This window comes from Balaenoptera acutorostrata, chromosome 1 (genome assembly GCF_949987535.1).
Source record: "Balaenoptera acutorostrata chromosome 1, mBalAcu1.1, whole genome shotgun sequence".
NCBI classification, from domain to species: domain Eukaryota; kingdom Metazoa; phylum Chordata; class Mammalia; order Artiodactyla; family Balaenopteridae; genus Balaenoptera; species Balaenoptera acutorostrata.
Genome location: NC_080064.1, coordinates 44,433,605 through 44,451,472, shown reverse-complemented (window position 1 = coordinate 44,451,472; position 17,868 = coordinate 44,433,605). Strand labels below are relative to the sequence as shown.

General features: G+C 46.4%; 1 protein-coding gene across 1 annotated transcript; it reads right to left on the bottom strand.

Moving 5' to 3' along the window:
- Window positions 1–6,792: 6,792 nt before the first annotated feature.
- Window positions 6,793–13,881, bottom strand: GPX7 (glutathione peroxidase 7). Its single transcript, XM_057544659.1, has 3 exons — window positions 13,559–13,881; window positions 9,035–9,296; window positions 6,793–7,576 (listed from the first exon to the last, which is right to left on the bottom strand). The coding sequence occupies exons 1-3, from the start codon at window positions 13,859–13,861 to the stop codon at window positions 7,413–7,415; spliced, it is 729 nt and encodes a 242-aa protein (XP_057400642.1). The 5' UTR covers window positions 13,862–13,881; the 3' UTR covers window positions 6,793–7,412.
- Between the last annotated feature and the right edge of the window lie 3,987 nt (window positions 13,882–17,868).

Here is a 17,868-nt window from a genome sequence, read left to right as displayed (position 1 = left end):
GACTTGCTGGGAGACTTTAGACTCCTCACTTAGTCATATCTGTAAAATGGAAATCATAATACCTACCTTAAGAGATGAGATATAGGTTATGTGAGCACTCAGTAAAGGTTAGTTCTCCTTTTCCTTCCACTTTGCTGAGAGCAAGGACGGTGTCTCATGTTAGGTCCGCACACAAGAAAACTGCAGCCTTTGTCTACAGAAGATTCTTGGTGACGTTTGTCAACCCCATGACTAGAATTGCTTTTTCTCTTGACCTTGGTCAAGTCTGTTCCCCTCTCTGAGTCTCAATTTCCTATCTTTTAAGAGGGGACAGTAATACTTAAATAACTATAAGAAGAACTATCATTTACTGAATGTTTACTATGTATCAGGTACTCCAGTGCTTTATGGGTGTATTTTTATTTAATCATCAAAATAGGCCTATGAGGTAAGTGCTATTAATATCCCAGATGTCCCAGAAGAGGACACTGAGGCACAGAGAGGAAAAGTCCATGAGTCACCCAGCTGCTAAGTGGTAGAGCTGGGATATAAATTCTGCTTGGCAGTACTCTAGACCATGATTTCTCAGCCTACTGACATTTAAGCCAGGTAATTCTTTGCTGTAGGGGACAGTCCTGAGTACTGTAGGATGTTTAGCAGCATCCCTGGCTTCTACCCTCTAGATGCCAGTAGTACCCATTACCCAGCTGTGACAACCAAAATGTCTCCAGACATTGCCAAATGTCCCCTAGTGAGCAAAATCACCCTTAGTTAAGAATCACTGCTCTAGACACTAGAGTCCTAGACAATGTTTTTCCCCTACAATATGACCAAACTAGGGAAACTTCTTTCCCCTGAAGGTTTCAGTAAAGGAAATCAGCTAGAGATAGGTGCTACACTAACGCTAATACTGTTTCACATTTGTTACAGCCCACTTCCACTTACAAAGGGCCTTTTCACACATTAGTTTGTCTGAACATTCCAGCGGAGGCAGCACATAGACAAAGTGTCTAGCACAGTGCCCAGCATTTATTAGGTAAAATCTTGGTTTCCTTTTATTGGCTGGATGAAGCAATGGAGGGTGAGGTAGATTAAGTGACTGTCCCAATGTTACACATCTAGTAAGGGGATATTGTCATTTGTTATGTTGATTAGCCTATTAACTATGTTCTCAGCTCTTTGACTTTAATCCTGAGTTTCTGCTTTCATTGGGAGTTACAAGGTGAATCAGAAGAGTTAGAATCTTTGCTTCCTAGAGTTGAAAGGATCCTAGAGGCTATCTAGTTCAACTTCCTACTGCATGGTATTCAACCCTGGATTAGTGTTGCCAGATAAGATGCAAGACGGCTGGTTAAATTTGAATGTCATATGAAAAACGAGTAACTTTTAAAATATAAGTTTTTCCCATGCAATCGTCACTAACACCAGGGACGATTGTGGCCCTGGGACCCCCTCTGGAGAATGACCAGCAGGGCATAATTGGTCATGTGCTCAGAGGGGAGCACTCATATTCCAAGAGATTAGAAGAAGGGGCTTTCTGACTGGGCTTTCCCATCTTACTGAGATTGGTCACCCCTTCCACGGGAGGATTTGAGCCTTTTAGGGGGAACCTAGCCAATGCAGGGGCTGAGACAGTCTCTAGGACACTTAGAAACAGACATAGATGATGACAATGAGGTAGTCAGTCAATATATGACTTTTGAACACCTACTATGGGCCAGGCATTTCTTACGTTCAAAGAATACAACAGAGATAAGGTGCACAGCAGTATCAGGGAAAGGAAAAGAATTTCTACCTGTGCAATGGGAGGAAGAAATGAGAGAGAATATAGCAAGCAGTTTGGTGCTGTAGCAACACCAAAGGTTAGAAATTGAGGTAGATGAGGCACAAGGACTTTGAATGACAGTTTAAAGAATAAAGCCTTTATTCCAAGGATAAGGGTTGGGGGGCACACTGAAGCAGAGAGGTGATATGCTCAGGTCTGCTTTTTGGAACATCATTCAGCTTGTGACATGAAGGATGGATTGAAGGAGGGAATTGGGGCCAAGGATATGAGCCAGAAAGATGATAAATCCTGAGTTAGGATAGTCGTAGCAGGAAAAAGGAGAGGAGAGAGATTTGAAAAATGTTAAGATATAGCGCAGAGATGGCTATTTGTCCCTGACCCCTGCAACATCTGTTCTCCCCTTCTTTTATGTTAATGGAACTCAATTTTCATATGGGCACATGGCCATACAGAATAAAAACTTTATTTCCTAGTGAAAATAAATTATGTCTGGGTCATGCCGCTGATGACAACATCCTAGGGATGCCAGAGCCATAAGCCCAGGCCCCTGACTAATTCATGGAGCAGGGTAAAGGTCCAATTTTTACATGGTATAGAAAAAACTTCTACTTTTTTTGAGACTGTGTTTACTTTGGGTTCTTGTTGTAGCTGCCAAATCTCTATCCCAACACAAAGTGGTAAAAGTCACAGGTAAGGGCTAAGATGTAGGGACTGAAGGAGCTGTGGGGAGGAGAGGAAGCTGCAGAGTTTTTTTTGTTATACCCAAGGCAGTGTTTCTTTCTTGAAATGTAGCCTATTGACCACCTGCAATGTAATCCCTCTGGGGCCCAGGAATCTATGCAAGAAGTTTGGTGATTTGTAGCGATCCAGGCCTCAGCAATTCCCTCCAGCAAACACCAGGCTGGCCCTGCTGGAGCTGGGAGGTTTCAGATCTGCCTGCCTTCCACAGGTGTCTCCATGCTGACCGGTGCTCTGGGTAGCCCCAGAGCCATCTACTTCTCCTATCTGTAGTTCAGTGTCTGCCTCTGCACCAAGGGTTTATTTCTGACCTTCAGGTTTGGGACTGAAGACAGACTCTGTGATGCTAAGTCAAGTCATTAACATTTCTTACCTGGATCCCACAAGACCTTGAATGATCTGGCCCCTGCCTACCTCTCTGACCCTTCTCCCTATCACTTCACTCCAAGCAGCACTGGCTCCATTCTATTGAGCATCTTCCCTCATTAGGGTCTTTGCTCCAGCCACTGCTTCTGTTTACAAACCCTCCCCTCTACTTCTTTGCCCTAACTCTTATTAAAATTTCAGCTCTCAGCTTAAATGTTATTTCTCAGGGAAGCCTCCACTGAACTCCAGAATATGTCCAATGCCACTTTTATACATGCTCATGGTTCCTTGTACTTCTTCCTGCTGCTTATCATAATTGTAATTGTATAATAATTGGTGTAATTATTTGTTTAATGTTTGGCTTTCCCACTATTCTCTGAGCACCATGACAGCTGGGAACACAGGTGTTTTGCTCACTGATCTATCCTTAGAACCTAATGCAGAACTTGACACACAGGCAATGCTCAAGAAATATTTGTTGATGAATGAAAGTTCCTTCCAACCATAATTTTCCAGAGATTCCCCTCATAGTCACGCTCTCCTCCCTCCACACTCCAGCCCAGCTCAGAGAAATAAATAAGCAATTAGAATGGGTCCACCCTCTCTTTGAGGACCTGGGACCAGTTGATAGTGAATGAGAATCATCTGAGGGTGACAAGAGAGCTCAACAAAAGACAGAGGTTATTATCGTATCGGCAGCCAGAAATGAGCCCTTCCCCAAATTCCCAACTGGTTGTCCCAGGCTTGCTAATCACCTCTAAACTAATAGCAGAGAGCTTAGTGATTGGTAATATGATTTAAGCAGACAACTAAAATATTGATTAATAATTAAGTGTTGGCAAATAGCTAAACTGCTAAGTGCTAAGACATAACCTAATAAATAAAATATTTGGCTTATAAGTAAAGTGTTAGAAGATAATTAAGGCATCAGTAGAAAATCAAATATTAACTATTCAGGTGTTAGATGATTACCGAGGGATTAATTTAAAACTAAGTTGTTAGCAGATATTGCTTAACCAATGACTGAGGTAACAGTTGATAACAACATAAAATGAGATTTTTCCTAGGAGGACTCTTGCATATTAGAGGGGACTTGGGAACAGCAGAAAGCTGACAAAGCCTAGGAATGAAGGTCTGATTTGGAGTGCAAAATCCTCAGCTGGACTCTAAACTGCTAGGGGGAACTGTTTGCTTGTCTTTGGTTTTCCAGATCGGGTCTAGGCAGGGACAGCATGGAGCCAGTGCTCAAAATGCTTCCCATATAATTAAATTTTATCTGCTAAGGGCCAAGCACTGTGCTGAGGAGAGAAAGGAAGGCAGTTGCGTAAACAATGAGAATGTGGTGAGTGAGCGAGTGAGTGGTGTGTGGAAGGAAAGGCTTAGGGGGTTTGTGAAGGCTGGGGATAAGGGAGTGTGGGTGTGTCAGGGAGAGGTGATGAGTTTAGTTCTGGAGACACTGAATTGAGGTGTCTCTAGTCATGCCCAGTAGGCAGGTGGGTATGAGTCCAGCATAGATACAAGGTAGAGATTTAGGTATCATCAGGGTGTAGATGGTGGTCAAAACCATGAGAAAAAATGAGATGGTTGCGGAAGAGTATACGAAGTGAGAAAAGGGACCCGCCTAGAAGCCTAAGGAAGACCAACAGGGAAGGAGTGGGCAGAGGAGGAAGAGTCATGGACAGACACTGAGAAGGAAGGAGCACTCAGAGAGATGGGGGAAAACCAAGAGAAGGCAGGGGCAGGAAAACTAAGAAGGGAAGAGAATGTGTCAGGGAGAAGAGTCGTACAATCAGCAATGTCAGAAGTGGCTGACAGGTCAAGTAGGGTGAGGTCAGAGAGATGTCCATTGAGAATGTGGTTCTGAGGTGTTCATCACAAAAATTTCTGTGATAGCTGGATTTCACTGTGTGTGTGTGTGTGTGTGTGTGTGTGCCTGCACACACGCGGAAACGACCATGTGCAGAGCCAGAGGTTGGAGGAGGGTGTGTAAGGACAGGCTGGAGGCCACCACAGGGTGGTGTGTGGTCAGCCCACAGAAAGCCTTCATTTACTCTTGCAGCTTCTGGGAAGGATCATTAAGGGAGGCTTTGAGCACAGTTCAACCCTTTCATTGTCCAGTGGGAAAGTGGAAGACAGCAGAGAAGGAACAATTTGCTCAGTCTGTGAGTCAAGGGCATAGCCAAGACTTGAATCTGAGTTTCCTTCTTCTAGAAGAGTGACTTTGGGAGAAGTAGACATGAAATTCTCATTGGCCAATAAATTATCGATCAGTGACTCTGCTCATCACTTCTTTTCTATATTTATATAAAAGTGAAATACGTATTTTTACATACAAAATTCAAACATTACAAAAATACTTAACAAAGAAAGTGAATGACTCCTGTTATCTCACCCCACGCCCTCACGGACAACCACCATTAACAGTTTGGTCTACATCCCTCCCTCCCTCCTTCCCTCCCTCTCTCTCTCACACTTAACATTGTAAATTTTTAATAAAAATATTATTCTTGTTTGTACTGGATGTTTTCTTGTGTGTGCATGTGTTCATTACAACTTGGCATTTTTTCACTTTTGGACAACTTTCTATGGTAGCATAGAAATTAATTCATTCATTTGAATAACTGTATTAGTTATTATTATTTATATATATTTTTTATTGTTATTTCCCTTTAAAAAAATTTATTTATTTTATTTATTTATTTTTGGCTGTGTTGGGTCTTCGTTGCTGTGCACAGGCTTCCTCTAGTTGCGGCGAGCGGGGGCTACTCTTCATTGTGGTGCGCGGGCTTCTCATTGTGGTGGCTTCTCTTGTTGCGGAGCACAGGCTCTAGGTGCACAGGCTTCGGTAGTTGTGGCACGCGGGCTCAGCAGTTGTGGCTCACGGGCTCTGGACTGCAGGCTTAGTAGTTGTGGCGCACGGGCTTAGTTGCTCTGTGGCATGTGGGATCTTCCCAGACCAGGGCTCGAATCTGTGTCCCCTGCATTGGCAGGCAGATTCTTAACCACTGCGCCACCAGGGAAGCCCTGTATTAGTTATTATTATCATTTGGATTTGTACCATAATTTGTTACCAAACCATACTGATGGACACAAGGATTGCATCGAATTTTCACCATTATGAATAATGTACACACATATTATTGTACGCACATATTTGCACAGTTTGGGAGTCTTTTAAAAGGAGAAATGGTGGATCAAAGCATATAAACATTTTGTTTTAAAAGATATTGATGGGGCTTCCCTGGTGGCGCAGTGGTTGAGAATCTGCCTGCTAATTCAGGGGACACGGGTTCGAGCCCTGGTCTGGGAAGATCCCACATGCTGCGGAGCAACTGGGCCCGTGAGCCACAACTACTGAGCCTGCGCATCTGAAGCCTGTACTCCGCAACGAGAGGCCACGATAGTGAGAGGCCCGCGCACCGCAATGAAGAGTGGCCCCTGCTTGCTGCAAGTAGAGAAAGCCCTCGCACAGAAACGAAGACCCAACACAGCCAAAAATAAAATAAATAAATAAATAAATAAATTTAAAAAAAAAACAAAACAAAAAAACAGCACAGGGAGTTTAAAAAAAAAAAAAAGATATTGACAAGTCATCCTCTAAAAACTTGTGCCAGTTTGTTGTCCCACCAACAGCTTATGTGAATGCCCATTTCCCCACATCCTCACCAATGACAGGTATTATCATTTAACAAAATCTTTCCAACTTGAATGAGGCTGAACATCTTTTCATATCCTCATTATCCATCTCTATTTTTCTGTGAATTATCTGTTCTTATCCTTTGCCTGTTTGCAATTGTAGTGTACTTTTGGTCAGTGAATTCTTATTGGGCAATAATGATAGGCTTGATAAAAAAAAAAGTCTGGGAAGACTTGGTACCAAACTGCTAACAGTGTTTACCTCCAGGGAGTGACCATATAGGAAATGAGGGGGACAATTTCATTTTTATTTTGTAACGTCTTATTTTACAATGAATTTGTATTACTTTGGTAATTGAAAAAAATACATAGGAAAACAATAACAACAACAACAACAACAAATGTTTGGCCTGGATTCTCACGGCTGGAAATTCATGTTGGGTTCAAGTTTTTATTGATCACAACTTATTTTTTGGTTCATATGCAAAAAACATTTATTGAACGCCTCCTAGTTAGCTGGCACTGCCTTAGGCACTTTCATAGGCCTTTCATCCTCATCCCCACAACAGCCCTGTGAGGTAGGAATTGGCCTCATTTTACAGAGTTCATAACAAGTAGGAGATTATTGCTTGTACCTCTATTTGCCACATGTTTTCATGGGCTAGAGGTTCTTATTGGTTGGTGAGCCATTGGTCAAGAGCTGTCACTGGTCAGGGGTTCTTACAGGTTGCTCTAAGTTTCAAATAATCAAACTACTAGAATTTTCCCCAGACAGGAGTGATGGGGTAGGTGGGATAAGAGTGGAGGAAGGAGAGTCAGTAGTCTCTCCCTTGTAGCACCATTTGAGTTTGCTTTGGTCACTCGTGAACAGTGAGGGGAGGGGACAGTGGGAGAGGAGGGAAAGTAGTTATAAGTCTTCTCGCTTCTTCAGGATGAGCTTCCTCACAAGCGCTGTAATCTGGGGCCTTATCTCCTCCACCGACACGGTTGGGTCCCAAGCCTCTATCACCTTTCCATCTGGGGCCACTAGGTACTTCCAGAAGTTCCAGGTGGGCTCCTTTCCAGAAGTCTCTAGAGCAAAGGAAGAAGGAGAGCAAAGTGTGCTTCCCTGTGTCCCATCTCCTGGAATTCCACTATTGGTGTCCATCTCTCCGTTGAAGTAGTGGTTCTATTAGTTAGAATGAACTGGAAAGCTTTTAAAAATCCTGATGCCCAGTCCATAACCCCATACCACTTAAGTAAGAATATCTGGGGGTGAGACTCAGGCATCAGTATTTTTCGAAAGCTTTCCAGGAGATTGCAATCTGGTGCCCAGGTTGAGAACTACTGCTTTATGATTCTGTGAAGTGCTGGGTAACGCAATATCAGATCTTCCTTTATTAATGACCTCAAACTACTACACAGTCTATATCCTATTTTCTGATTAAATCTCAATGGTTTCCAAATGTTAGTCCATGGACTCTCCGCATCTGAATCATGGTGGTGGTGGTGGTGGAGGAGGGGGGCTTAATATAAACAGATTCTTGGGCTCTGCTTCAGTAGGTCTCAGGCTAATGCATTTTTAAGAGCTCCCCAGGTGCTTCTAAAGCACAGCCAGGTTTGATCTATAACGATGGGAACTGAGAAGGAACTTATAAAAACACACAGGGGAAAAAAACAAATATTAGGATCGACCCACAAAGCAAAATTCAAATTGCCTCAGTAAGGGACCTTTTGTTTGCTACACTGTTGTTTGTTATTTACTCTTCCAGGTGAATGGATTGGCGGGGGGGTGGTAGTGAGGGATATGAAGGCAACCAGAAGCATGGAATAGGAGGTGGGAGAAGGCAAAAATGGAGCCCCCAAAGGAAGGGAAAGGCCTGAGAAAGGAAACAGGACTTAATGACAAGCTTGGCTAATGACCCCATTTTGTGGTTCTGAGGCTTCTGCAGAAGGAATCTATTTCTCAAATATTAAGATCTGTTTGGTTTTTTTATGGCTGCGCCACACAGCTTGCTCGGGATCTTAGTTTCCCAACCAGCGATTGAACCCAGGCCGGGTAGTGGAAGTGCCGAGTCCTAACTGCTGCACTGCCAGGGAATTCCCAAGATCTGGTATTTTAGCTCAGAAGGTTTCTCTCCTGTGGCCTACACACTTTGCCTCTGACTCAGGACAGGAGATACGGGCCAGCCTTCTCCAGGCATGTGGCGTCCCCTGCCTGCAGCTAAGTCCATAAGCTCAACTAATTCACACTGACTAAAATCTGAGGGTCCAGTCTCCTTCTAGGAGCCCCTGCAGATGGAAACAGGCACCCAGAGAAGTCTGCAAGAGTGACTCTGAGGGAGAACGGCAAGGCAGCAGGGGCGGAGATATTCTTAGGCAGGAATACTGCTCAGCTCATCCTCAAAGATTAGCGCTAGAACAGACCATCAACCCACCTGGGCGGGTCTAAGGGGCCCCATGTCACCCAGCCAGCCAGTAGCTTCTGCTGCCCAGGGAGCCACAGCCTCAGCCAGCTGAGGGAAGGTGAGGGAAAGGCTCAGGACTCACGGATCAGGTACTTGAAGGCAGGGTGGGCACCAGTGCCGGTGACTGTGATCTTGCTAAACATGGGGAAAGAGACACTGTAGGTGCGGCGGGCAAAGCTCTCAATCTCCTTGTTGCTGTTGGGCTCCTGCTGGCCAAACTGGTTGCAGGGAAAGGCAAGCACGTTGAAGTGGTGAGGCCCCAGGTCCCGCTGTAGCTGTTGCAGGGCCCGGTAGTGCTGGTCTGTGAAGCCACACTCGCTAGCCACGTTCACCACCAGGGACACCTGGGTGGCAAAAGCAAAACCCAGACACATACACAAACCAGTGAAGAGGCACACACTTGTACATGGCCTGACATGCCCACGTATGTGATGCCCCCTCAACAATTAATGCTCTCTCTCATAAACATGCAGGGTCTTACAGACATGTGTGAAACACATACATAAACATTCATGAGAATAAGTACACAATACACATGAATGGGTATGCCTGTGCCCCACGACACAAAGATACATTAGCACACATCACACATGCCCACAAACACACAGAACACCATCACAGAGAGAGGCACACATACTGGTGAACTCACATCAGGAGGTGATACAGGAGAGAGAAAAGGCAGACCTGGGTTCAATTTCTGGCTCAGTCAACTAGCGCTCATCATTCTACACTGTAGTTGCCTATACATGTGTTGGTCTTCCTTCTAGAATGTGAACCCACTGAGGGCAGGAGCTATGTTCACTTCATTACTGGGCCTGACACATGGAAAAGTCTCAGAAAGTATGTGCTGAATGAATAAGTAAGTGTGCACATATATATGATCACCTGAATGGGTACATAGACAGGCATGGTTTTCTTGATAAAAGGATCCCAAGAACCTCAGGGCAATCCCTTTTTGCCCCTCTCCCTCCAGCAAAACAAATACCACTTTCTTCTATCACTAGACTAACCCTTAAATTTATGATTGCCTTATATTTATTTATTGCCGTTCGGTGATAAATATAAATCTGGCTGATGGAACTTGATTATATTACTGCAGTTACAATTTTGGCACCAATGCTATGTTTTTAGCTTCTAGTTATATATTATTAAAGGATTTAAATTCTCACCCTGTGTTTAGGTAGCCAAGCCCTATCTCTCTGGCCACTTTTTATTTTATTATTATTTTTAAAATTTTATTTATTGATTGATTGATTTTTGGCTGCGTTGGGTCTTTGTTGCTGTGCGTGGGCTTTCTCTAGTTGCGGCGAGCGGGGGCTACTCTTTGCTGCAGTGCATAGGCTTCTTATTGCTGTGGTTTCTCTTGTTGCGGAGCACAGGCTCTAGGCACGCAGGCTTCAGTAGTTGCAGCACGCAGGCTCAGTAGTTGTGGCTCACAGGCTTAGTTACTACACGGCATGTGGGATCTTCCCGGACCAGGGATCGAACCCGTGACCCCTGCATTGGCAGGCGGATTCTTAACCACTGCACCACCAGGGAAGTCCTGGCCACTTTTTAGAAGAGGCAGGATTATACCAGCTGGCTCCATAAAGAGGGCCACCTTCCAGGGGCAGCCTGGGACACTGGACATGCTCTGGCACAGACTGCTGAGGCTGGATAGGGTTTCTCAACCTCAGCACTACTGACACTTGGGGCTGGATAATCTTTGTTGTGAGGAGGCTCTCCTGTTCATTGTAGAATGTTTAGCAGCGTCCCTGGCCTCCACCCACTAGATGCCTAGTCTTAACAATCAAAAATGTCTCCAGACATTGCCGAATGTCCCCTGGGGAAAAAGATCGCCACCAGCTGAGAACCACTGAGCTAGGCGATGAGAACCACTGTGCTGTATCCCCCTCACCCATTCCTTGGGGCCACAGGCTGCTAGAACAACCTCCCCCATTTTGTCAGCATATGCCATATTGCGCCTGTGGTGGTGAGAAACCGGGACTCTTAGCTCCCTTCACTAGTCAGAGGTCTTCCTCTTTCTTCTCTACTGGATCCTTGGGCATTGAGAGCATTAAAGGTTGTTTATTTCTAACCTGCATCTTGTGTGTCTGCCCATACTTTTGGAAGGAGGGAAATCCTATTTCTATTTCCGTGCCTGAATCCAAAAAGCTTATCTTTAAAGTGAACAAAACACAGACAGATACACCTAAATACACACAGTAAATTTACATATACATATACAAGCACAGATGCAGACTCAGATGAGTACACAGAAGCAAGCAAACAAATAAACCATTCACATACACGCTACACTCAGGCCTATATGTACATAACCTCACAGTGTAGGCAAGGGCATTCCTGAGTGTCACCCATTTATCTACACTCAACACTGGTCTAAATGACTGTCTTCCCAGTTAGCGTGAGGGCACAAACCATACAATTTTGCTCATGGCTATGTCTTCAGGGCTGGACCCAGTGGCAGGCATGTAGTGCCTATAAAGAAGCCAGTGTTTTTTGCTTCCAATTTTTAAAAAACCCATGGTAAAATACACATAATGAGCCAGTAGCTATTTGCAGGTGAATGAATGACCATATTGCCCAAGTGGCAAACCAAGCTTGGGTTAACACACAGTTTCATTTACAGTTTCCCTGGACTGACTGACTGTTCCTGGTTTCCCTCTAAAGCTGGAAATAAGCTGGAAATTAAGACATGGGCTCTGGAACTGGACTGCCTGGGTTCAAATTCTAACTCTACCTCGTAGCAGGTGTGTGACTTCGTTTTTTTTTTTTTTTTTCAGTTTCTTTCTGATTGATTTCTAGGCCTCTTGCTCCAGTGCTTTTTAGGATTTACCAATGACCTAAAGGATGAAAACACTCAGAAGTCTGGGACTACTTTCCAGGTAATTTTTCTCCAGGATTTCTGTTCCTCACATTCTGGATGCCTTATTACTTCTGAAAACAAATAGCCTTTGTCTGTTTTTGTCTTAGCACCTCTTACTATTAGGAATTACATTGTTCATTTCTCTGTTCCTTGTTTATTGCCTCTCTCCTCTCCACCTCATATAAGCTCTGTTAAAGGGGAAACTTAGCTGTTTTGTTCACCGTTGTATCCCCAGGGCTGGCACAGTATTTAGTATACAGTAGGTGCTCAATAATAAATAATGAATTAATGAGTAGCAGAGCTGGTCAAGTGCTAAACCTGGGGCTCTCTGGTGAGCTGCACCAGAGGGAAGGGAAGGCCTGAATGGGAATGGGCCCTGCTCTTACTGGCCCTTTGCCCTGAGTCTTGGATGAGGTTCCTGCTGGGGCCCAACAAACAAACACAAGCACAGAGCACTCTACCAAGTGCTTCCACATTGTCACCTCATTTGAAACTCACAATACCTTGGGCGGTGGGGGGGGGGGCAATCAGGACAAGGACTACTATCCCCAGTACTCCCAGGATAATTGAGAATTCCAAGGCTTAGAGAGTACTTTCTTCACTAAGGATGCCCTTGCTCCTGGGAGAAGAATGCTAACAGCCATGTGTGTGTGTGTGTGTGTGTGTGTGTGTGTGTGTGTGTGTGTGGTCCGTCCAAGTCTGGATGCTGGGTCTCCCTGTCCATTAGAAACCAACTCCCCACCCTTTCCACACCACAGCCTCAGGTCCACCTTGAGAAGTGAACTTGGAGGGCTCTTCATTACACACAGTGCAACATTTCGGTCTCTGAATGTAGCGTTCAAGGCCCCTCTTGGTCCCTCCCTACCCTCTTCAGCCTCATCTTTCACTCTCATGCTTTATACTCCTTCAAGCACAACTGCTTGAACACCTCCCCACCCGCATCACCATTCTTGCTGTTTAGTTCTGAGTCTTGGCATTTGACAGTTCTCTTTGCCTGGAATGCTCTTCTTGGTCTTGCTAAAACTCACTCTTGTTTCAAAGACTCACCCAAGCACACTTCCTCTCTCAAGTCCTCTCTGAGCTGAGATTCCCTCTCGGTAAGGAGGTAGCAGTTATACTGGATGACACTTAAATCTCAGCCTGAGCTGCCAGCTTAAAAGTTTGCCTAGAGTAGGCCACGGATGGATAAGCGGTTCTCCTCCAGGCTCCGTGCTTTCTAGCGCTGTGTGACCTTCCCTCTCTGGGCCTTAGTGTATGTACTACTCTCTAAAGGATGATCTGTGTAAGGTCCCCGTGCGTCTGAAATGATAACTCCCTCTGCACCGAGCTTTCATTTCCACAATGTTCTCACTGGACTTAATATCATCAGCTCCCTCTGTTCCGGACGTGGAAACGGGATGGGAGAGACAAAGGCCGTAGGATGCTCGGGTTACGTTTTAAACCAGTGCGTGAGAGGCTGGGCCCCGCTGCCCAAAATCGCTGGGAGGGAAATCGGCGGCAGCAGCGAGAGTTTCGGGTTTCACCGTGCGCCGGGCCATGCCACGTAGTCGAGGGACAGACCCGGCGCAGGATCCGGGGGCGCCGCGCCCGGGGGGATGCCTCGGTGGGGGTGGGGAGCCAGGGCGGGGTGGCCGGGCGGCCAGAGCCCCTCGGAGCCACACCCGGCAGGGTCCCGGGCCGCCGGGCGCCCCCGTCAGGCCCCGGCTGGGCGGCGCCGAGGCCCGGCGGGCGGACACTCACCGAGCCGCGGTACTTCTCCAGAGACACCAACTTGCCCCGGATGTTGACCGCCTTGAAGTCGTAGAAGTCCTGATCCCGCTGCGCGCAGGCCGCAGCCGCCAGCAGCAGCCACCCTGCCGCCAGTGCCGCCACCATGACTCGCTCCCGAGCAGGCGGCGTGGCAAGGGCAAAGGCAGGGCTGGGGTCACGGGCGCGGGGGGCGGGAGGAGGCGGCCCCGGCTCCAAGCGGCCAGCCGGGCAGGACGCGCCCCCTTCTTCTCCGCGGGCGGTGGACCGCCGGGCGCTGGACCTCAGTCTCCCCATCTGTACTGCGGGAGCGTTGGACTCCGCGCCCCTTCCCGGACCCTAGAGCCATGGTTTCAGGATTCTGCCCACTGAGACCGGAATTCGTTTCAATGAGGTTCCCTCTTGCTCCAGGATGTAGCGACTAGGTAGGGAAATGGAGGTGGAAAACTGCATCTGGGAGCTCAGCTAGTTCTTAATTAGTGCAGTGCCCTTAGGCTGGTCGCTGCACCTCTCTGGGCCCCAGTTTCTCCATCTGTTTCCTTCCTGACGCCCTTAGACAGTACAGAATAAGAGTGATAGAAAAATGGATGTGAAACTTTTTGTCAGCTGAATGGTGCCTACGAACTTTCGGTGAATGAATGGACGTCCCCTGAAAGGGATGAGAGAGGAGGAGAGAAGAGAGAGGGCCTATTTCAGTTTGGGTTCCTGGGAAGCAGATTCTGAGATGGAGATTGCAGTGCAGGGTGTTTATGAGGGAGTGCCCTTGGGATCCACACCTGTGGAAGGGAGGGGGAGGGAACAGGAGTGGGCAGAAGTCCAGAGGTCCACGCAGGCCCAAGGACAGTCATGGCTGACCCCACAGGGGCTCTGGAACTAGAATGGCCCATCAGAGTTGTCCCCAGATGAGCTAAGATGACCAGACCGGGCCTCTAATATCCCTGCCTTCATCTTTTATGGGATGTGGGGCCATCTGGGAAGGGCTATGACAGGAGCCAAGGGGGCCCTGTCCCTGGGGGGCTGACAGTTAAAGGCTCTTCACTGACAGCATTCCCAATAGCTGGTGTTACAAGTCTTCACTGATGGGGGATGTGGGCAGCACTTCACAGTGTCTCCCAAACTTGGAAAACCCTTATGGAGCCCCGCTAAGTGCCAAGCACGGTGCTGGGTGCTGACACTGTACTAGTTCTCCAGGAGCTCACAGGCTGGCTTGAGAAAACTGGAGCTTTCATGTAATGCGGTACAGGCTAAGCACTTACACAGTCATTCAACAAACACTTCTTGAGCACCCATTCTACACCAGCTTCTGTTCTAGGTGTCCCTCATGCAGTGATAAACAAGACAGCATGGGGGAGACAGTTATCAAATCATTCATAAATAGCTCTAAAATTACTATTGTGGTAAGTGCCACCTAAACTAGCCTGGGGAGGGGGCACAAGGAGGGCTTTCCAGAGGAAAGAAGTTTTGAGGTGAGCTCTGAAGAATGAGTAGAAATTAGCCAGGGTAAAGCAAGTGCAAAGGTCCTGAGAGAGAAACATGGTGCATTGAGAAACAAAGACTAGTTTGGCTGGAGCAGAGAGAGCAAAGGGTGAGAAGAGAAAGGTGGAGAGGCAGCGCAGGGGTGAGGTCACACAGACCTGGCAGGCCACAGTGAAGATTATGGTCTTTAAGCCAAGAAATGAAACTTCTTTCCTTTTTTAAGCAGGGGAGAGGCAGTGAGTCCTATGTTGTAGAAAGATTCCTCTGGATGGTAAGGGGCAAGAGCAGATGTGCTCCACATGCTGGGATAGAGGAAGCTCTGGGGTTTTGTGGCCATTGCTAAACTAGCCATCAGGAAAAGCCTCCTGGGGGTAGTAACACCAGAATCATGTCTTGAAAGAGGAATGGGAATTCTCCAGTTTGGGAAGGGGGAGGGGAAAGATGTCAGCTGAGGGAACAGTGTCTGTGAAGACACAAAACCCAAGAGAAGTGCTTGGCTGTTGGCTGAGAAAGGGTTTGGGGTAGATGAGGCTGGAGGGATCATCAGGGGCCAGATGGAGAAGGGTCTTGAGAGCCAAGCCAAGGAGCTTGGACTTCACTCTCTAGACCAGCGGTCCTCAACCTTTTTGGCACCAGGGACTGGTTTCGTGGAAGACAATTTTTCCACGGACTGGGGGTGGGGCAGGGGATGGTTTCGGGATGATTCAAGTACATTACATTTATTGTGCACTTTATTTCTATTATTATTACATTGTAATATATAATGAAATAATTATACAACTCACCATAATGCAGAATCAGTGGGAACCCTGAGCTTGTTTTCACTTGCCACTCACTGATAGGGTTTTGATATGAGCCTGCAAGCAATTGATTTATTATAGTCTCTGTGCAGTCAAACCTCTCTGCTAATGTTCATCTGTATTTGCAGCCGCTCCCCAGTGCTGGCATCACTGCCTCAGCTCCACCTCAGATCATCAGGCATTAGATTCTCATAAGGAGTGCACAACCTAGATCCTTCGCATGCTCAGTTCACAATAGGGTTCGAGCTCCTATGGGAATCTAATGCCGCCGCTGATCTGATAGGAGGCGGAGCACGGGCGGTAATGCGAGGGATGGAGAGTGGCTGTAAATACAGATGAAGCTTCACTCACTCGACCGCCGCTCGCTCACCTCCTGCTGTGCGGCCCGGTTCCTGACAGGCCACAGACTGGTACCAGTCCGTGGCCCGGGCCTTGGGGACCCCTGCTCTAGACTGCAGCATGCAAAGATTTTGAAGCTGGGCACAAGATTATACAGTTAATAGGACTCAAACCCGGGACTTCAGATTCAGAACATGAGGTCTTTCTGTACTACCAAGGCAACCTCTCTCTTCAGAAGCAGGTAACATTATACGGAGAGGTGGAGAATAGGAAAAAGGGTACTCTAGGCAAGGGCCAAGGCAGAAATAAAGTACTTCCGCCCTTCATACTCCTTCCTCACACCCTTCTTGTGGGAGTCTTGAGCCTCTCATGGGTCCTGTGGAGTTAATGGTCCCCTCTTCTCTGCTTTGCCCTTGTGAACATTTTGGTCTCCTTCCCTTGGGTGTCCCAATAACCAGGATTTCTCAAATTCTGCTCCACACAACTTGGAGTTTTGCAAGCTTGGCCAGGCTATTTCCTGTTAAAGTCCAGATAGGTAGGCATTTCTAGTAAGCAGAGGGGGAAAAAAAATTATAATGAAATGTCTCTCACTTGTAAATTTCTCTCTGGGCTTTTCCCTCCTCCCTAATCATGCTTCAGAACCTAGCTCAGATATCATCCCCCTCTGCTACTACACGTAATCATTCTCTCCTCTCTGTCGCCTTTGTACTTAGGACATTTTCCTGTTAGTGGGTTGATGATAATATTGTATAGTTGTCTGTTTCCATGGCTTACCTTCCCCATCAGACTGTGAGCTCCTTGGGGGCAGGCAGGATTGTACCTAAATCATCTTTGTGCTCCCTGGCATGTGCTAGCTACTCGGTAAGTACTCATTTTTCTTAAACCTTCTGGTGACTTTTACTACTTGGCTATGTTGGAATCTAATATGAAATGTTGATTTTAGCCATCAGTGTATATTTTATCATTTTATTTTCAGTCCACTATGAATTTTTGGTGTTCCTGAAAGAGCACAGCTATTTCTAGGTGGTCCATCTATACAAACAGGAGACCTACAGGCACAGACAAATGCACACACAGTCTCAGCTGAGCACCTGGAGGAGTAGAGGACTCAATTGTGGATCCCCCCATATTCCTCTTTCCCATAATAAGCTCAAACAAGCTTTTTATGGGTATTCAGAATACCTATCAATGTTTTGTTTGTTCAACAAATTGTTGAGCACCTACTATGTACAAGACACTAATTTAAGGGCCAGGAATATAGTAGTTAATAAAACAGACAAAAAATTCTTGAACTTACATTCTAGTGGGAACAGGAAAGGATAATAACTAAAATTTATAATATGGAACATATAGTACATGAGATGGTGATAAGCAAGAGAGAGGGATAGAGAATGTGGTGGTGGGGTGGGAAGGGATTGCAACTTTAATTCAAGGGATCAGGGATCCTCACTGGGAAAGTGGCATTTGAGCAAAGATCAAAGAAAGAGAGCAAACAATGGGGAAAACTGGAAGAAAATTAACATGCTAGGTAGAGGAAACAAGTAAAAGGCCCTGAGACAGGAAGTGATGTGTTTGGAGAACAGCAAGGAGGCTAGTGTAGCTGCAGTGGAGTGAGGGAGGGGAACCGTAGCAGGAGATGAGGTTAGAGAGGTAATGGGATAGGAGTGGGGGCAGAGACTTATAAGGCAT